Source organism: Haliotis cracherodii, unplaced genomic scaffold, assembly GCF_022045235.1.
Source record: "Haliotis cracherodii isolate W230 unplaced genomic scaffold, xgHalCrac1.p SCAF_11, whole genome shotgun sequence".
In the NCBI taxonomy this organism is placed as follows: domain Eukaryota; kingdom Metazoa; phylum Mollusca; class Gastropoda; order Lepetellida; family Haliotidae; genus Haliotis; species Haliotis cracherodii.
The window spans coordinates 48,466,961-48,488,340 of record NW_027266266.1 but is presented as its reverse complement, the minus strand read 5'-3'; the positions used below and the strand labels follow the sequence as shown (position 1 = coordinate 48,488,340).

At 39.4% G+C, this 21,380-nt stretch overlaps 2 protein-coding genes across 2 annotated transcripts; both read left to right on the top strand.

Annotated features, from left to right (window-relative positions):
• The first annotated feature begins 2,018 nt into the window (after positions 1-2,018).
• Positions 2,019-6,340, top strand: LOC139456576 (E3 ubiquitin-protein ligase TRIM45-like). The gene is made up of 3 exons (XM_071238367.1): positions 2,019-3,194; positions 3,931-3,984; positions 5,545-6,340. Exons 1-3 carry the CDS (start codon positions 2,021-2,023, stop codon positions 6,177-6,179), a joined length of 1,863 nt encoding a protein of 620 aa, XP_071094468.1. The 5' UTR covers positions 2,019-2,020; the 3' UTR covers positions 6,180-6,340.
• Positions 6,341-8,184: 1,844 nt separating this feature from the next.
• LOC139456575 (uncharacterized) lies at positions 8,185-20,329 on the top strand. Its single transcript, XM_071238366.1, has 4 exons — positions 8,185-8,297; positions 14,366-15,545; positions 16,339-16,389; positions 17,983-20,329. Exons 2-4 carry the CDS (start codon positions 14,372-14,374, stop codon positions 18,615-18,617), a joined length of 1,860 nt encoding a protein of 619 aa, XP_071094467.1. The 5' UTR covers positions 8,185-8,297; positions 14,366-14,371; the 3' UTR covers positions 18,618-20,329.
• The last annotated feature ends 1,051 nt before the right edge of the window (positions 20,330-21,380 follow it).

Genomic DNA, 21,380 nt, shown 5'->3' with positions numbered 1-21,380 from the left:
TGGGTTCTAGTGTACACTTCATGTCCCCTACCTGTTATTTTGTCTCCATGGCTTAATATGTTATACCAGAAGTGCTAGTTCCTCTCCTTCACTTTTTCTGATCATGTAGGGATAATTTACAAACGAGTGAGTGAGTGAGTGAGTGAGTGAGTTGGGTTTAACGCCGCTTTTAACAGTATTCCAGTTATATCGCGGCGTGTCAGCTTAATGTGGGAGGAAAGCCCGAAGTGATGCAGGTCTCAGACGTTTACCACTTCGGTGAAACCCACGAGCACGGGTTTGGTGCTGACAAACCTAGAAACATAATTGGGGCGAATTTACAAACGAGTGCAATATTGTGGCCAGTTAAGTATAATGTAAAGTGAAAATAAATAAACAGTTTAAAGTGATCTAGCTCCGAATGTTGCACATTCATTCAATTAACCTATAAATAGCTTTTGTATACACATTTCATACAAAGCCTCAATTACAGGAATGATATTTATGCAACAAAATGATCAAACAATGGTTAGGTAATAACAAAATAGCAGTCATTACGACATTTTCATGTGTCCATTATCCTGCAAATAGTTTGGGAATATCAGAATAAGACTTCACTTGATCACTGAGTGTTCACTGTTTGTGTTGGTAAATATTTACTACTGAGCAAATATTGTCCCAGTGGGACCTCTTTACATCGCATCGTGTTACTTAAACAATGTGTGGCAGCATGACATACTAGTTACATTGAAGAAGTATTAAATGTTCACTTGCGATGTTATGCATTATTCTACCATGAATTTGGAATTTACTCGATTCTGATTGGTCAATCAGAGGCTATTAAATCACAATAAACCCCCTCTGATTGAAACAGCTGGTTTGACGGCGCATCACCGCGGAAGCTAAAATTGATAGAATAGTACTATTTTCAGTCATTGTCGGTAGGCACATTTAAATAATTATATCTACAATTACAGGTTACAAAATGCACAGATGCGGTTACTACAATATTCAAAGGATGTGTGGCAATACATTTCGTGCAGAAAGATACGACAGAAATCAACAAAGGGAATGTATTTACGTTTTGGAGACAACAGAGAGCTTGGAATTTTGGCGCTTTTCTATATACGACTGTGACGTCATATCTTTTGCGTCTAAATGACCGATATGACGTCATAATGGTGACGTGCGATGTAGAGCGAAAGCCTTGCAAAGCTTGCTTTGTTTTCTTTAGGGATGCCCACCTCATGTTACCTTACCAAGTTGCCGTGATTATATACTTTCAATGCCTGTCATATGTTCGAGCGAAGTATTACGGTGTAAACAAACTGCTTGCGTTTATACAGCACCATATTTTGTTCGGTGATTCCGCAATTCAGATCGATAACCCACTCAAAACACTGAACTCAACCCATGCCGCTTCACTCAGTATATTTGCTAACACCAAAGAGTTCGCGTTTTATTTAGTCATGCTAAATTTAACATTTGAAACCTCACGCTGCGCGTTCGGTTCCAAATTCAATTTAGCGGGGTTAAATCTACAGGTAACCTAGCTCTACATTGAAAACACAGTATGTTTATCTCCTAATTATCAAGATAAGAATGTTGTTCAAAATATAAAAAGGTAGGCTATAAATGCACTTACTGCAACGAAAATAGTTTACAAGTAACAAAGTTTAGATTAGTTCCTTTCCTGTTTTGATCATATCATTTTCATAATTTTAACTTGTAACTTGTAACTGCACCAATGTCACTTGTTCTTGTTTTTTTTGTTAATATGAACCTGTGTCCTCAATAAAGATCTCATTATGTTGAATTTTGTACAGGTAAACAGTAGAGCTAATAAGCATTACCAACATTTTCACAACAATAAAACAAGCTCGAAATTTGAAGGGTTTCCTGCAGTTTTAAGTGGCGTACGTAGCGTGCAAGTTTGGATGTGTCTGCCATGACTTCGAATCAGTTGTCTCGAGACGAAGACAAAAAATAAATAGGAAATCCAAAAATGCTTGCTATGTAATATATATATTTCCAGATAACCATGACGGACTACGTATCGGCGTCCGCCATCAAGGACCTCCTCACCGAGTGCCCAATATGTAGAGAACACTTTGATGAGGCCAGACGGACACCTCGTCGTATGCCCTGCTGTGTACAGTCAATATGTCAGGCATGTCTAGAGACGTACAGCAAAGGACTCCCAACGTTATCATGCCCCATGTGTCGACACCAACATAACCTGTCGGGTGGTGTGAAGTCTCTGCCCAAAGAGCCTATCATCCTAAGAATCCTGGATCATCTGAAGATTGTGAAAGGGCTTCATCTGACATGTACAGATTGTCCTGATGGTAACCCTGCCATGTCCAGATGTGATGACTGCTGCCTCTTCCTGTGCCAAGAGTGTCTAAATGCCCACAAAAGAGTTCAATCTATGCGAGATCACCAAACTGTCAGTTTTGACGACATGAGGGAACGACCAGTTGAGAGCTTCCGTCGCCTCCATAAGTGTACACAACATCACCAGCCTCTACAGTTCTACTGCCACACTTGTGACCAGGCCGTCTGTGTGTCTTGCACAGTAGTGGAACATGATAAAGGGAGTGGGCACAACGTTGTGTCTGTTGAAAACGCACATGAAAGTAAGGCTGCTGAAAATGAAGACGTCTTGCAGAGATTAGATGAGAAGGGCAAAGCTCTTGAAAAAGCAGCTGAAGATCTACAAAAGAAATGTGACAGCATAAAGTCATCAAGAAGCACTGCCAAAGATGAGATCAACAAAGCCTTCACTAATCTGATGGAGGCATTGCAGCAAAGGAAGACTGTCATGTTGTCAGAAGTTGATAGAAGGTCAGATGAAGCTCTGAAGCCTGCAGAGGAGGCATTGGATTTCACAGTAACGCTGCTGACTAAAGTGAAGTCTTCTACAGAATACACGAGACAGATGAGAGGCAAAGCTGACAAGATAGAGGATCTACAAGTGATGGGATCTTCAGCTGCCTCTTTGAATTCCATCTTGGCGGAGACACCTAAAGATGTTGGGTTTGTCAGGACTGGAATCAGCTTCGTTCCTGCATGTTTCAAGAAAATAACATCATTGATGCAGATAGCTGGCATTGTCCGAGTAGTATCATTTTCACCTGCTAAGAGACCTGAATACATCCCTTTCAACAATATATACAATTCAATTACTCTTGACCAAGGTACTTTGGAACAAGGTAAATATATCGTAACATTTCTTTTGAAGGTACACACTGTGATAATGTTTGTTTGTTGTTTAATGCCGCACTCAGCAATATTCCAACTATATGAAGATCTGTAAATAATGGAGTCTGGACCAAACAATCCAGTGATTGATATCATGAGCATTTATGTACGCAATAGGGATACGATGACATGCATCAACCGGGCCAGACCACCCGATCCCGATAGTCGCCTTTTACCACCAGCATTGGATTCAGAAGATCAATTCTAACACCGGATCTTAACGGTCACTGGGAAAATGTTTGTGGGTGAATACAATTGCCCACTAGCCACAGATCAAAGTAGAAGAATAATGGCTTCTATAATATTTTTAATATGGTTGAAAAGGAAACCAAACGCTTCGGATGGAAACTGTTAAAACAGAAGAAAATCTATTTTGGGGAACAACTGCATGAGCTTTTGTAATTTCAAGGAAACATGTCTTGTTTTTGCAACAGTGGTATGTCTAAATGTTTTACTTCGGTACAGAAATAAATAAAATATAACAACATACATGTAACTAGCTACTCACAAAGTTTGTACTGTATATTCCAAAAGCGAACTATGAGCGAATTGTGTAGTCATCTCAATAAAATTATCTGTAGTTCATAATTTGAAAATTAAAATTCAATAATACAAATAATTCGCCAAAAGTAACTACGATAGAAATGTGAAGCAAAATGTTTCCTTTTACAGCAGCAGCAGCAGCAGCAGCAGCAGCAGAACATATGAACCTGGAGCCTGTAGGAGGAGGTGGAATGTATTGTGAGTTGGCAATATATACGTTATCTGTGACACTTCATGTGAACGAGTGAAGTTCCTTCAATGGTATTATGCGTTTTGTGTTTCTTTATGCATATGAATCGAAATTTCTGCTCCCATTGGCAAACTCAAAACACGGGAATTGGGCCAACAAGTTTAACTTAAACTTCAGGTATATTGATGATCTGATAGAGTTCAATAATTGTCAAATAGCAAATTTCTCTTCAACTGATTCACTCACCTGAACGAGAGATACAATATGACTGTATGAGAAGAGAGATGACTTCAACTTTCCAATAGTCCACATTCCCTGTTGAGCAACATCCCTGCAGCTCAAATCTACATTTCGCAAATCTTGTGGTACAATAGAGCATGCTCTTTCCACGAAGATTTCATAGAAGGTAATACGACTCTTGCTCAAAAGTCGTTTGACACGGCAACAACATTCAAGGCCTTAGTAAGGGTTTCATAAAGTGTTATCATAGACTTCCTAACTTGACGCATCAGTGACAAGAATGATACCTTTCCATATTTTGCTTGTACCATATGCTCCCATGTTCATTAAGGTGAACACTTGCCTTGCCTTTGCACGTGTTTGTGACAGGTGGGACAGGCTACACTCACATTTCGCCAACACCTGGTATCATCACTAGTTGATAGTGATTCGTAAATATAAAAAGTCAGTCCAAGAGAATAACCAGTCTCAATTTTCCAACGGACCAGATTTCATTGGGCGAAGACAGCATGCTTTTGATATAGTCGGAATCGTGCAGCGGATTCTGCTACTAGAAGAGATTTAGCTGCTGACAAATCAAGGATTCGAACCCACAATCATTGGATCCTAATACGCCTAATGGATGAAAGTCTGCAAGTCGTGGGATCCTTAGACATTATCGGAGAACAGAATAGACCAGTCACATTCTTGGATTATATAAACATTTCTACTGTACTAAGGATTTTTTTAATTCTTATAACCGTTTTGCTATTTGTGCCCTATGGAATCTGTTTCGGCAGATATTCGAGGCTGATAAGTTTCAGACGTCTTAATGATAATTGTGTTTCATGAAATGCTTATAGACACAAAACGATCCGGATGTTGACCTTTCTGTTACTCTTGAACATATTTAAGAAGTCTGAAAACATGTTGAAAACTACATCATTATTCATTCGGTTCGGAACATATAATTTCGTTTCCTGTACTCGGCATTCATGATTTGTTTGATACCATGTCCACGTCTTAATTCATGAACGTCCATTGCATCTGTATTGGAATTGATATCTTTATTGAAGTGTCATGACGTCAGTTATTACGTCCACTAGTGCACATATGAGTTCATTTTCCAAGGTGTGTAGATTAATATTATAAAGCATGTGCATTTTGAGAATTGTTTTCTTTCTACTATTGAATGCCTAGATTTTCGAAATGTTATTATGAAATTCCTTTGTAGTATATTCCTGTAGTATTTGGGAAATGCTATTGATTACACTGATGGTAAAGTAAAGGGTCGGCATACATTCATGTGTTTCATGTGTAGTTTATTCATGTTATTCTGTTTACTCTAGATGCTGACCTGGAGTGGGACAGCAGAACTGCCAGTGCAGTGGTGACGGTGACGGGGTCAGTTGTCACAAATGAAAAGCCAGTTCATCCTCCTCCAGCCTCGAGTTGGCGGCTGCAATTAAGTCGTCGTGTTCTTGCGTCAACACCTCTAGTTGTCGGGAAAGGTCAACGCATCATGTGTGCCATGAGGGTCACATTCTCTGTCATAAAGCCAGAACAAAAAGGCAGAGTTTTCTTCGACGCAGCTTTTACCCACAGTCCTATTGAAGCTCACAGACTTCAACCAATAGGATTGAGTGTAAACATAGCAACCTGTTCGAATCATGGCGGGTACATCTGTATCAAGGTGTACTACAATAGGAAACGTCTAAGGGACAACACCCTAACTCCAAACAAGTCTGATACATCACGCACTCTGGATATCTGTTTCATACTCGATGAAGCCAAAAACACAATCCATGTCCTTGACGTAAGTCACCCGAGAGTCGTCGCGAAGGTACATGAGGTCATGTTTAGAGACCCACTGTGGCTGATAATAAACAGTGGGGATAATCGTAACACACGCGTGTCCTGCGAGTTATTGCCAAAGAGTGACATAGATTTTGTAGACAAAATAACAGACCTACTCTCAGAGTAACAGTGACTGACCAAATGACTAACAGGAAAATCTTCATTTGTTCGATCATTGTACCAGTGCGCATTAAGTGACAAATTGAACCCTGGTTTAACTTGTGTAAATATGGTTATCACATGAAAACATTTACTTAAGAGAAACTGAGATCCCCAGAGTTTCATATATTATTCACACACCTGTGTTAGTGTGAAATAAATTCGCAAAAATCGCAATGTCATAATGACAAGTTTTATTGCTTGAATCATGGCTGAGCTATCGCCGAAATGTTTGTAACTCACACGCTGACTTTGTGGAGTTTACTATGTCACCCTTGCTCGTATAGTCTTGCAATGATTATGCTATATACTTAAGCTACACACATAATGCCAACATTTCTCTATGCTTAATTTGTTTTCAAGCTTTTTACAAATTTACACCTATTTGGATCAGTAGTTTAAGAAATTGACTGATTGAAAGTGTAACTGTGGATTGAATGGCTTGTGTATTATCTATATCTTAATTATGAATGTATTATCTGTGAATAATGTTTTGCTTACTGTTGCTTACTGTTTCTCAAAATGTTACTTTTCTCAATTGAAGCCATATTCTTATCATATCCAATAGTTGAATAAACTTATATAGCTGGAGAAACAGAAGTCAGGAGCTGTCTATGATATTTGACAAACCTTTTTTATTATGCTTAAAAGTTCTATATTATATAAATGAGATTCAAAGAAAGCTCTTCATGATAAATGAATCATGATTCAACAAATTGCATTCGTTAATAGGCACAAACACGACTGAACGACATCACCGCTAAATAAATTATGATGTTGTGATACATCACGTATATAATAAGAAAATTAGAAATGTATTTCTCCAAAACTAGTAAGGCTACGTTCATGTACACGTATCTCGTGAGCACGGTGGCCTGATGTTTTGAAGCTACGATTCTGTGTAACCAAAAATATACCCAGTTAACACTGTATCCATATATAGCTTACTATTTGTAACATACGGACGCAAAGGTAGGTAGCGCAAACGACACGATAAACCATTCAGGGCTGCGGATGTCATCTAGGATATACAAAAACCAGTCAAGTATCCATGGAAACTCGAAGAAAAAAAGACCTTTTGAATATGCAGTAGTTTATTTAATATTTATGTCATGTTTGATATTCCGGGTGATATATGTGAGAGACAGTCCAGCGTTCATGGAAGGGTATGAGATCTGTTCACTCAGCTCCACTCTGTATACCGCCTGTATATATGGGGCTACATTAAGCATGAAACTGGTGTTTTTTCTGCTGACAGATACTGGATAAGGATTCTGAAACAAAGAAAATGTAGCCTTGTTGACTGTTGTTTCCATCTTTCAGGTCAGGTCTCTGTTGGGCTGGACTTTGGACGTGTCTGCACTATACTTAATGTGTGATAGGGAAGGCTTTAGTTTGTGACTGAAGTGTTTGTTCGTCACAATGAAGACCCAGGTTCGATTCCCCTTTTTGTCCGATTTTGGTATCCCCCGCCTTGATATTGATACTACTACTGACCCGTGAAGGTTCCGGGGTAGAATAGGTCTTCAGCAACCCATGCTTGCCGTAAAAGGTGGCTATGCTTGTCGTAAAAGGCGACTATCGGGATCGGGTGGTCAGGCTGACTTGGTTGATGCATGTCATCGATCCCAATTGCGTGTATCGATGCGCATGATATCAATCACTAGATTGTCTGGTCCAGACTCGATTATTTACAGATCGCCATCTAGACTGCTACTAATGTTGAGTGTGACGATAAAGACTGACGTAGGTATAACGGAACATAACTAGTTTTCGTGTATAGGGCTGTCATGTTTATATTTATATAACTCTGAATACATAGAAAAGTGTAATTGATCTTTACTACAATATGGATTCAAATATTTTACGATGCTTCATATGTATCATACATTGTACCAATAAACGTAAAGTTACAAAACGAAAGTAGACACAGCGCATGCCTGGAACATTCCCCGTTCAACGACAAGGGGATAAATACTTCCGCGTTCGTGTCAGACATGTTACTGTAATGGTGATATTGACGTCCTTAAACAGAGAGATAGATGGTTACTAAGAATTGTGTGTCCGTGCACAATACCCAGTGAAGGTAAGGGATTTCACTCATCACAGAGTTCACTTTTAATCAACGGTTCTTTGAACACAATTACAATTTAAGCTATGACCAAGCACTAAAGACCTCAAGCTCTCAAACACAGAGTTTAATTTCAAAGGAAATCGACCGAAACTCCCACCTTACTCTTCGGTATTTTTCGGCGTTATATCCCACAGGAGTGGTAAGAGTAACACGTTAACTCTTAAAATGGCTGATAATGTAGCACAGTGACCTACTTGTGATACCTGTATAGGCCTGTGTGATATATGCCGTTACAGCTGACTGCTTTCCGCACTGCGTGCAGCTCGGTCCCTACTACAAAGGGTGTGTCGGACTGACAGTGTTGTGAATGCCTTGGGTTGATGACGGCTGCTGTCTTGTGAGTCCTCGCTCGCACAGCGTCCGGGTGCTGGTGTAGTAGACTCAAATCAATACCTTAAAATTAACTCAAGAGTGATTTGAGTCTTGGCCCAAACCACTCTAGATCATTTTTAGCCTATGCTGAAATTAAGAATACTGAAATTTTCATAAATTCGCCATTCGTTTGATCAGTTTTCAGGCGCCTATTACTTGTTTTGTGATACATTCATAATGCGCCAAATCCATGCCCTAAAGCATGCCCAAAGTGCTACATTATTACCCTGGCCAATGGATGAGTGTGCAAACGAGTGTCATTCTCAGCTCCTTGAGGAATATACATCCCAAGCTGCCAGTGAGGGCGTGAAGGTTAACTGTCCTCCATCCTACCGGGTACCCATTCACAGAGGCATATTCACATAAACTTCAATAAAAAAGTTTATTTTTAACATCGCAATATGTCATAATGTGATGCTCGAAAAACAGGCAACGGGACAAAACGAAACCTGGAAAAACACAGTTTTTGATCAAACAAAAAGAAACAGTTGAAAAAGAAACACTTCAATATTTTAATTTGTATTTGAATTTCTAATTTCTTGATTTTTTTTGAAGATCGAAATCAGTGTTGAATATTTTTTATACATGGATAATTTAGCACCATTTCTGTAGAAGAAATAATAATTGAGTATTTAAAGAAATAGCTTGAGTCTAATGTTATGTCCGTGTCAGAATGTCATGTGGTTTCATTTGATAAGTTTTGCCAAATATTATTTAACCGGATCTGTTATACTATGTATGCACACTGACCAGTCTGGGTATATTATGGCCACGTGAACCGTATATAACAAGTGTTTAAGAATCAAACTCACCTTGCATATATCAAACAGGTCACCACTCGGGATACTCGTGTCTAGAACGGAACCTGCGTATTTCGTCGAAACTAAGTTTTTGTAGAATGAAGGTGAAGACATGATACAGTGAGAATACTACACTCATTCTCGTTTGATACCTTTTTACGAAACGAGTGAACTTTCTATGGTACCTGATACTTAATATGTACTGTATGCATTTTCCGAAGTGTCTAGAGAACGTTCTAAGTGTGGGAAAATGCCTTACTCTCAGTGGGAATTGTCCACGTGGGGAAATGTATGAACCCCATATAAGTGTTGACACAAAGTGAACATACAAAAGAAATGACACTTTGTAGTTTCGTACTGATATATAAACATATGTTGACAATCACTGGCTTGCTTGTTTTACGCAAGCAACATGCACACCCAACGTCACCAACCACATTTGCATCAATTATTATTATACGAATATATACACAAACATACAAATAACTATGGACATTTGAAACACTAAGGAAAGTGATTTGAGCCTCGGGAATCTTTGTGTCTAAGTCAATCTAGAGTGATCTCAACCCAAGCCCTAGTCACTCGAGGGTGATCTCAACCCACGCCTAAGTCAATCTAGAGTGATCTCAACCCAGGCCCTAGTCACTCTAGAGTGATTACAGCCGACGCCTAAGTCACTCTAGAGTGATCACAGCTCACGCCTTAGTCACTCTAAAGTGATCTCAACCAAAGCCTAAGTCACTCTAGAGTGATCTCAACTCACACCTAAGTAACTCTAGAGTGATCTCAACCCTCGCCTAAGTCACTCTAGAGTGATCTCAACCCAGGCTCAAGTGACTCTAGAGTGGTCACAGCCCAGGTCCTAGTCACTCTAGAGTGATCACAGCCAACGCTTAAGTCATTCTAGAGTGATCCCAATCCAGGCCCAAGTCACTCAAGAGAGATCTATGTCTAGGCCCAGGTCACTCTAGAGTGATGTCAACCTTGGCCCAAGGCACTCAAGAGTGATGTCAACCGACCCAAATCACTCTAAAGTAATCTCAACCCAGGCCCAAGTCACTCAAGAGTTATCTAAGCCAAGAACCAAGCCCCTGTGGAGAGATCTAAGCCTAGGCCCAGGTCACTCTAGAGATATCTCAACCTTGGCCAAAGTGACTCTTGAGTGATCTCAGCCTAGGCCCATGTCACTCTAGAGTGATCTCAACCTTGGTCCAAGTCGCTCTAGAGATATCTCAGCCTAAGCCAAGGTCACTCTAGAGGGATCACAACATTGGTCCAAGTCACTCTAGAGTAATGTCAACCTAGGCCAAAATCACTCTAGAATGATCTCAACCCGGGCCCAAAACATTCTAGAGTGATCTCAGCCTAGGCCCAAGTCACTCTAGAGAGATCTCAACCGACCCAAGTCACTCTAGAGTGATCTCCACCCAGACTCAAGTCACTCTAGAGTGATTATTACCACGGCCCAAGTCGCTCTAGAGCGATCTCTCAGCCCAGGCCCATGTCACTCTTGAGTGATCTCAACCGAGGTCCAAGTCACCCTAGATTAATTTAACCTGGCCCCAAGTAACTCTAGAGTGATCTCAGCCTAGGCCCAAGTCATTCTAGAGGGATCTCAATCCAGGCCCAAGTCACTCTGGAGTGATTTGAACCTAGGCCCAAATCACTAAAAACTGATCTCGGCATAGGTCCAAGTCACTCTGGAGTGATCTCAACCCAGACCCAAGTCACTCAAGATTGATCTCAACCCAGACCCAAGTCACTCAAGAGTGATCTCAGCCTAGCTCCACGTCACTCTAGAGTGATCTCAGCCTACGCCCAAGTCACTCAAGAGTCATCTCAACCCAGGCCCAAGTCACTCTAGTGTCATTTTAACCTGGCCCAAAGTCACTCTAGAGTGATCTCTCAACCCAGGCCCATGTTATTCTAAAAGGATCTCAACCTTGAGTGACTCTAGAGGGATTTCAACCTAGGCCCAAGTCACTCTAGAGTGATTATTACCTGGGCCCAAGTCACTCAAGAGCGATCTCTCAGCCCAGGCCCAAGTCATTCTAGAGTGATTTTAACTTTGGCCCAAGTCACACTAGAGTGATATCAACCTAGGCCCAAGTCACACTAGAGTGATTTCAACCTAGGCCCAAGTCACCCAAGAGTGATCTCAGCCTAGACCCAAGTCACTCTGGAGTGATCTCAGCCTAGGCTTAAGTAACTCTGGAGTGATCTCAACCCAGGCCCAAATCACTCTAGAGTGATTTTAACCTGGGCCCAAGTCACTCCAGGGTGATCTCAGCCTAGGCCCAAGTCACTCTAGAGGGATCTCAACCCAGACCTATGTCACTCTAGAGTGATTTCAACTTAGGCCCAAGTCACTCGAGAGTGATTTGAACCTAGGCCTAAGTGACTCTTGAGGGATTTCAACCTAGGCCCAAGTCACTCTAGAGTTATCTCAGCCTAGGCCCAAGTCACTCTGGAGTGATCTCTAAACCTAGGCCCAAGTGACTCTAGAATGATTTCAACCTAGGCCCAAGTCACTCAAGAGTGATCTCAGCCTAGGCCCAAGTCACTCAAGAGTGATTTCAACCTAGGCCCAAGTCACTCTTGAGGGATTTCAACCTAGGCCCAAGTGACTCTTGGGGGATCTCAACCGAGGCCCAAGTCACTCTAGAGTGATCTCATAACCTAGGCCCAAGTCACTCTTGAGTGATCTTTCAACCCAGGTCCCAGTCGCCCTTGATTGATTTGAGTAGGGATTGATTTTAGCCTCTTACGCCGATTTACGAGTTAAGGTATGCTTACTGCATTTCAAGAGCAAGCATTTCTCAGCACGTGGGTTTGGCTTGTTAACAGTGGATCTTACTACCAGTGTTTGCGGGATGGGTTCCTTATCTCCCGGGTATCAGTGGGTGTAAGGTCCCCTGCCTGAGGGCGTCCTGGGTGTAGATATTTGGTGACCGCTAGGTCGTCCAGTGATCAGGAGTTATAAATGTTGATTTTAGTTCTGCTCAGGGATGTTTTTACCTGCGTGGAAAGCATTCACTCAAACTAAATTTGATATCGATGATACTTAAGTAGTGTAAAGAATAATACCTCTAAACCCGAAATGGTTACTTTATCCGAACAACTTGGAATAGTACACCATACATGTGTATTTGTAACTAATAACCCTGCTTGCTATCTTGGAATGATGAGTTATACAGTTGTAACTCGATAATGAATAAGACTCCATCCTGAGGAAGAACGATCTGTTCAAACTTGGAATATATCATCCAATAAGTAATTCAATATTGAGTAACGCTTGATCCTTCCGGTTTAAGAATGGTATTGATGATTGCAGGCGTCCGATTTTTGATCGGCCGAAAATATTAATCTAAATTTGTGCACTTAAATGCACTACATGCTGACAGTACCTTAAGCGTTGTGAAACCTGAAACAACCGTTTCTGTGTTTATGTGATCTTTCTGGAATATGACTGGTCGACTGTCAAAGTCAACGTCACCATGACAGAAGTTTACAAACAGTTTATGACCAGAAGAACATTATATGTCAGGATACTCCTGAACATACATGATTTAATGGACAAGAGTCTTGTTAAATATGCTTTGTTTGACGTTGGTAAGAGTTTAAGGTCACCATAACAGAATAACATTATATGCTAGGATATTCTTCAAACTATACATACATAATCTCATGGACAAGGGTCTTGTTAAACTTTTGACTTTTTGTTTGACTTTTGTGAAAGGTCAAGGTCAAGGTCACTATAATTTTGAAAGGCAACCGCCACATATGAGCACGACTTCCATAAAATATACCAGAACAAAGAACATGTGTGTGCATTACTTCAATTATATCACCTTCACGATGGTTGATTTATGCTGTGTCTTAATATGTTATTTCTTACATGCAGTCGTTTCATTTTTTTATAACCAACTATTTGGAATTAAAGTGAATGAGTGATTATGGTTTTACGCCGCTTTTAGCAATATTCCAGCAATATCATGAAATGGGCTTTACACATTGTACCTTTGTCGGGAATCGAACCCGGGTCCTCGACGTGACGAGTAAATGCTTTAACCACTAGGCTACCCGACCGCCCCTATTTAGAATTGAAGCAAAAGAAAAGAGATAATAACACGAGCACACATCTAGATATGCAAATACACTATCTGTAGCTGAGGTTACATGATAATATTACGTGCGGCATGGTCATCAGTCCCATGGATATAGTTTAGACTGCATGTCCCCAACCAGTTATTTGTCTCCATGGTCATAAGCTCATCAGTTCTGTCTGCTTGTGTTGGTAAATATCTACTACTGAGCAAATATTGTCGCAGTGGGACCTTTTTATTCCGCATCATGTTACTTAAACAATGTTTGGCAGCATGACATACTAATAACATTGTTCAAGTATGAAATGTTCATTTGCAAGGTAATGCATTATTATTAAGATAACAATGTTGTTAAAAACATAATAAGGTAGGCTATAATTTCATATTCTGCAAAGAAAATATTTTACACGTAACAAAGTTTAGATTTATTCCTTTCCTGTTTTGATAATTCCTCAAAATATCATTTTCTTGATTTTAAATAACTTGTAACTGCACCAATGTCACATGTTTTTGTTTGTTTGTTTGTTTGTTAATATGAACTTATATTCTCAATAAGGATATTGTTACGTTGAATTTTTGTACAAAGCAAATACTAACATTTTGTTTCCTGTAGTTTTAAATGGTGTACGTAGCATGCAAGTTTGGATGTGTCTGCCCTGATTTCGAATCAGTTGTCTGGAGAAGAAAAGAAAAGTTACATTGGAAATCCGTAATGCATCATATGTATTAAATACATTTCCAGATAACCATGTCGGACTACGTATCGGCATCCGCCATCAAGGATCTTCTTATCGAGTGCCCAATATGTACAGAACACTTTGATGAGGCCAGACGGACACCTCGTCGCATGCCCTGCTGTGTGCAGTCAATATGTGAGACATGTCTAGAGACGTACAGCAAAGGACTCCCATCTTTATCATGTCCCATGTGTCGACACCAACATAACCTGCCGGGTGGTGTGAAGTCTCTGCCCAAAGAGCCTATCATCCTAAGAATCCTGGATCATCTGAAGATTGTGAAAGGGCTTCATCTGACATGTACAGATTGTCCTGATGGTAACCCTGCCATGTCCAGATGTGATGACTGCTGCGTCTTCCTGTGCCAAGAGTGTCTTAATGCCCACAAAAGACTTCAGTCTATGCGAGATCACCAAACTGTCAGTTTTGACGACATGAGGGAACGACCAGTTGAGAGCTTCCGTCGCCTCCATAAGTGTACACAACATCACCAGCCTCTTCAGTTCTACTGCCACACTTGTGACCAGGTCGTCTGTGTGTCTTGCACAGTAGTGGAACATGATAAAGGGAGTGGGCACAACGTTGTTTCTGTTGAAAACGCACATGAAAGTAAGGCTGCTGAAAATGAAGACGTCTTGCAGAGATTAGATAAGAAGGGCATAGCTCTTGAAAAAGCAGCTGAAGATCTACAAAAGAAATGTGACAGCATAAAGTCATCACGAAACACTGCCAAAGATGATATTAACAAAGCCTTCACCAATCTGATAGAAGCATTGCAGCAAAGGAAGACAATCATGTTGTCAGAAGTTGATACAAAGTCAGATGAAGCTCTGAAGCCTGCAGAGGAGGCATTGGATTCCATACTAACGCTGCAGAGTAAAGTGAAGTCTTCTACAGAATACACGAGACAGATGAGAGGCAAAGCTGATAAGATAGAGGATCTGCAAGTGATGGGATCTTCAGCCGCCTCTTTGAATTCCATCTTGGCGGAGACACCTAAAGATGTTGGGTTTGACAGGACTGGAATCAGCTTCGTTTCTGCATGTTTCAAGAAAATAAGATCATTGATGCAGATAGCTGGCATTGTCCGAGTAGTATCATTTTCACCAGCTAAGAGACCTGGCAACGTCCCTTTGAACATGATATACAATTCAATCACTCTGGACATAGGTACTTTGGAACAAGGTAAATATATATATCATCACATTTCTTTCAAGGTTCAGCAAAGAGAGTCTGTCCTCAACAGTATCCAAAGGAACATCCACAAGATGAGAATGCTGCTGAGAATGTGAAATAAAAGTGCCTAAAATGAAAATGTTGTGATAATGATTGTTTGTTTGTCGTTTAAAGTCGCACTCAGCAATATTCCAGCTATTTTATGATCTGTAAATAATCGAGTCTGGACATAAAATCAGGTGTTTGACATCATGAGCATTGATGTACGCATTTTGGATACGATGACATGCATCAATTACGTCACCGAGCTAGACCACCCGATCCCGATAGTCGTCTCTTACGACCAGCATGGGTTGCTGAGGATCATTTCTGAGCATGATCTTCACGGGTAAAGGGTAAAAAGATCGTAGGTGAATAAAATTATTGCCCACTAGCCACATATAAAAATAGTAGAACAGTGGCTTCTATAGTATTTTAGATATGATTGAAAAGGAAACCAAACCCTTTTGACGGAAACGGCTAAAACAGAAGACCATCTATTTATTGGAACATCTGCATGAACGTTTAACTTCATAGCTTTTATAACTTCAAGGAAACATGTCTTGTGTCTGTCTATATGTTTTACTTTGGTGCAGAACTAAAATCAATAGGTTGGTAACTAGTTCACACCAAAGTTAGTATTGTATTTTCCAAAAGGTAATTATCAGTTCTGGTGGATGTAGCATTTTGAAAATTAAAACTCAATATTTCAAATAATACGTAAATACGGTAGAAATGTAAAGCAGACTGTTTCCTTTTACAGCAGCAGCAGAATATATGAACCTGGAGCCTGTGGGAGGAAGTGGAATGTATTGTGAGTTGGCAATATATACCTTATCTGTGACAATTCATGTGAACGAGTGAAGTAGCTTTAATGGTATTATGCGTTTTCTCTTTCTTTTTGTATGTGAATAGGAACTTCTGCTCGGACTGACAAAATCAAAACACTGGAATTTGGCAAAGAAGTTTAACTGAAGCTTCATCTATATTGATCATGTGATATACATGTAGTTCAATAATTGTCAAATAGCCATTTCCTATTCCACTGATTTGTCCACCTGGGCGAGAATGACAAGCAACATGTACAACCGCCTCGTCTGTTTCATATTTGGATTTATGCATCCATAAACATTCAGAGTGGCAATAACAAGATTGTATGACAAGAGAGGTAATCTAAACTTCCAACAGTCCACATGTCGAGCAATATACCAGCAGCTCAAATACATTTCACAACTTTTGAGGTACACTTAAGCATGCTCATTCCATGGAGATTTCAAGGAGAGTAATACGACTCTTTCTCAAAAGGTGTTTGATTCGGTTTACAGCATTCAAGGCATTAGTAAGGAAGTTAAAAATTGTTAGGATATTCATGTGGAGTATATTTCCAAATTTGACGCATCAGTGACAATAATGATGTGAGATGCATTTCAATATTTTGCTTATACCATAGGCTCCTATGTTCATTTAGATGAACACTTGACCTGCCTTTGCATGTGTTTGCGAGGTGTGCAATCGGTGGATCAGGATTCGCCCACCTTTCACGAACACCTGGTATCATCACTTGTTGATAGTGCTTCGTAAATATATAACGTTAATGCTTTTGATATAGTCGGAATCGTACTGCGGACTGCTATTCAGCAGCAGACAAATCAAGTATTCGAACGCACAATCATCCTGACACATCCTGACGGATCCTGACACGCCTTACGGATGCATGTCTGCAAATCGTGGGATCCTTAGACATTTTGGGAGAAAAGAACAGACCACATACATTCTTGAAATTTATAAAAAGAAATTCTGTTGTACTTTCCATTCATATAAATTTCATCACTGTTTTGCCATTTGTGCCCTATGTAAATCAGCTATTCGAGGCTGATGATTTTCTGGCGTTGACCTTTTGAATTTATAATTATTGTGTTTCATGAAATGCATATAGACACAAAACGTTCCAGATGTTGACCTTTCTGTTACTTTTGAACATGTTTAAGAAGTCTGAAAACATGTTGAAAATTCCATCATTATTCATTCAGTTTGGAACATATAATTTCGTTTCCTGTACTCGGCATTCATGATTTGTTTGATATCATGTCCAAGTCTTAATCCATGAACGTCCATTGCATGTGTATAGGAATTGATCTCTTTATTGAAGTGTCAAGACGCCAGCTATTATGTCCACTAGTGCACATATGAGTTAATTTTCCAAGGAGTGTAGATTAATATTATAAAGCATGTGCATTTTGAGAATTGTTTTCTTTCTACTATCGAATGCCTAGATTTTCGAATTGTTATTATGAAATTCCTTTGTTGTATGGGAAATGTTATTGATTACACTGATGGTAAAGTAAAGGGTCGGCATATATTCACATGTTTCATGTGTAGTTAATTCATGTTATTCTGTTTACTCTAGATGCTGACCTGGAGTGGGACAGCAGCACTGCCAATACAGTGGTGACGGTGACGGGGTCTGTTGTCACAAATGAAAAGCCTGATCCTCCTCCTCCAGGCTCGAGTTGCCGGCTGCAATTAAACCGTCGTGTTCTTGCGTCGACACCTCTAGTTGTCGGGAAAGGTCAACGCATCATGTGTGCCATGAGGGTCACATTCTCTGTCATAACGCTAGAAGAAAAAGACAAATTTATCTTCGAGGCAGCTTTTACTCACAGTCCTATTGAAGCTAACAGACTTCAACCAATAGGATTGAGTGTAATCATAGCAACATGTTCGAATCATGACGGGTACATCTGTATCAAGGTGGACTACAATAAGAAACGCCTAATTGACAACACCCTAACTTCAAACAAACCTGATACATCAAACACTTTGGATATCTGTTTTGTACTTGATGAAGCACAAAACACGATCCATGTACTTGACGTAAGTCACCTGAGAGTCGTCGCGAAGGTTCCTGAGGTCATGTTTAGAGATCCACTGTGGCTGATGATTTACAGTGGGTTTAATCTTAACACACGCGTGTCCTGCGAGTTATCTCCAAAGAGAGAAATAGATTTTGTAGACAAAATAACAGACCTACTCTCAGAGTAACGGTGACTGACCAAAGGACTAACAGGAAAATCTTCATTTGTTCGATCATTGTACCAGTGCGTATTAAGTGACAAATTGAACCCTGGTTTAACTTATGTAAATATGGCTATCACATGAAAACATTTACTTAAGAGAAACTGAGATCCCCAGAGTTTCATATATTATTCACACACCTACTGTGTTAGTGTGAAACAAATTCGCAAAATCGCAATGTCATAATGACAAGTTTTATTGCTTGAATCATGGCTGAGCTATCGCCGAAATGTTTGTAACTCACTTGTTGACTTTGTGTCTATGTCACCCTTAGGTGGTTCTTATAGTCTTGCAATGATTATGTTATATACTCCAGCTACACACATAATGCCAACATTTCTCTCTATACTTAATTTTATTTCAAGCTTTTTACACATTTTCACTTATTTGGATTAGCAGTTTCATAAATTGCTTGATTATTTGTGCGATTGTGGAATGAATGGCTTGTGTATTATCTTAATAATAATCATGTGTAAGTAATATTTTGCTTACTGTTGATGATGCAATTTAAGTATATATTACTTTTCTCAATAGAAGCAATTTTCCTACCACATTAAATATAGTTTTATAGTTGAGTTTACTATATCACCCTTAGGTGGTTCTTATAGTCTTGCAATGATTATGTTATATACTCCAGCTACACAAATGAAGCCAACCTTTCTCTCTATACTTAATTTTATTTCAAGCTTTTTACACATTTTCACTTATTTGGATTAGCAGTTTCATAAATTGGCTGATTATTTGTGCGATTGTGGAATGAATGGCTTGTGTATTATCTTATCTTAATTATGTATGAATAATGTTTTGCTTACTGTTGATGATGCAATTTAAGTATATATTACTTTTCTCAATAGAAGCAATTTTCCTACCACATTAAATATAGTTTTATAGTTGAGTTTACTATATCACCCTTAGGTGGTTCTTATAGTCTTGCAATGAGTATGTTATATACTCCAGCTACACACATAATGCCAACATTTCTCTATGCTTAACTTGTTTTCAAGCTTTTACAAATTTACACCTATTTGGATCAGTAGTTTAACAAATTGACTGATTGAATGTGTAACTGTGGATTGAATGGCTTGTGCATTATCTGTATCTTAATTATGAATGTATTATATGTGAATAATGTTTTGCTTACTGTTTCTCAAAATGTTACTTTTCTCAATTGAAGCCGTATTCTTATCATATCCAATAGTTGAATAAACTTATATAGTTTGAGAAACAGAAGTCAGGAGCTGTCTATGATATTTGACAAACCTTTTTTATTTTGCTTCAAAGTACGATATCATATAAATGTGATTCTTAGACAGATACATGTACGTACACGTATTCATATAGCATCGAACATCCCACTGATATTCTGTAATTACCGACCTTTGTTCATAAGTAAATTCTAGGTAATATGTTAAATAAATTCTTACAACGATGGTAACAGCTGAAGATGATTATGTAAAGACCTCTGTTTCTGATTACTTTGCGTACAAGATATTTTCTCTGAAAACTGCAAGGGGTATTTTTAAAAATGTTTTCTGAAAAGAACAGTAGGTTGAATGAAATAAAGAAAGAAATAGAAAAATGATTTTTAGGACCACAAATGAAAGAGTTACTTGTTTTCTAAATTGACCTGCATGAAGTTTTATATATCACTGATATTTTGTACTGTAGATATTCCTGAATAAAACTGTACAGATTTTATTTAAGGTTTGTTTGTTTTTTAAATGTGTTATTCACCTGGACAAATATTTTAGCACTGTATATTTCCATATGGACCAGCCATTTATTAAAATCGTATTCTGTATTTATTTTCAGAAGAAACTGTACCGTTACATCCTTCTAGTACCAACTTGAGAGCAGGCATTGGTGGGGGTCTCAGACATTTGTCTTATGTAGATTGCCAAGCTCCATGAAAGCTATAGATACGAGGAGTGACTGAAATGTTCTGAAACTAACTGTGAAGTATGTATTGTGCACCCTTAAGAGTCTATTTGTATTAAGTACAATACTTTCCATGCTTACTGGCTGCATTGGAACAAATACAAAACCACGGGCATTCGGTTGGCATTAAACTCTTCGATACCAAATTGGCCACCGTACTGTCATCAAGTAACTCCAACTGAAGAAGGGAAGGGAGAAGAGCCTCTAAGATGATCCAAGCTCGGGAAGACCTTTATATGCAACCACAAAGGCAAATGTTGATGACTGGCAATGTGATTGTGGATAATCGACGATTCAGCACACGTCACACTGCCGATACAGTCGCCATCTCTCATGAAAGAGTTGAGAACACTCTGATGAATGAACTGGCCATGGCAAAGGTTTCATCACGCTGGGTTTCATGGCTCAGAAAAGCCTGATCTTGTGAGAAATGACGTCGTATTTATTCAGACCCACCTTATAGTGTTGAGCGATTTGAAACCGTGGATGATTTGTGATTTCACCACTATCAGCTAGAAAGTTACGTCTCCTCTTCTGAAGAAAGCAAAATCTGTTCCATCAGCTGCCAAGGTGATGGCTTCGGTTTTGTGGGATGCCAATGGAATCCTAGTCTTCAATACCCCCCGAATGGTAAGACAATTAAAGGCCAATATTGGACTGATATTCTCAGGCAACTGCGTGAGAACAACATTGAACACCGTCCGTAGTCAACATATTCGGCACTGTCAGATCTCCACCTCTTCCAATATTGAATAAAAAACTAACTGGCAAGCATTTCACAATGATGATGAC

Excerpts from the sequence above, each read along its gene's own strand:
- LOC139456576 (XM_071238367.1), top strand. The coding sequence starts at position 2,021 with ATGACGGACTACGTATCGGCGTCCGCCATCAAGGACCTCCTCACCGAG. Across the intron at positions 3,195-3,930 it reads CCAAGGTACTTTGGAACAAG|CAGCAGCAGCAGAACATATG; the intron begins GTAAATATATCG and ends CAGCAGCAGCAG. Across the intron at positions 3,985-5,544 it reads AGGAGGAGGTGGAATGTATT|ATGCTGACCTGGAGTGGGAC; the intron begins GTGAGTTGGCAA and ends TGTTTACTCTAG.
- LOC139456575 (XM_071238366.1), top strand. The coding sequence starts at position 14,372 with ATGTCGGACTACGTATCGGCATCCGCCATCAAGGATCTTCTTATCGAG. Across the intron at positions 15,546-16,338 it reads CATAGGTACTTTGGAACAAG|CAGCAGCAGAATATATGAAC; the intron begins GTAAATATATAT and ends TTCCTTTTACAG. Across the intron at positions 16,390-17,982 it reads GGGAGGAAGTGGAATGTATT|ATGCTGACCTGGAGTGGGAC; the intron begins GTGAGTTGGCAA and ends TGTTTACTCTAG.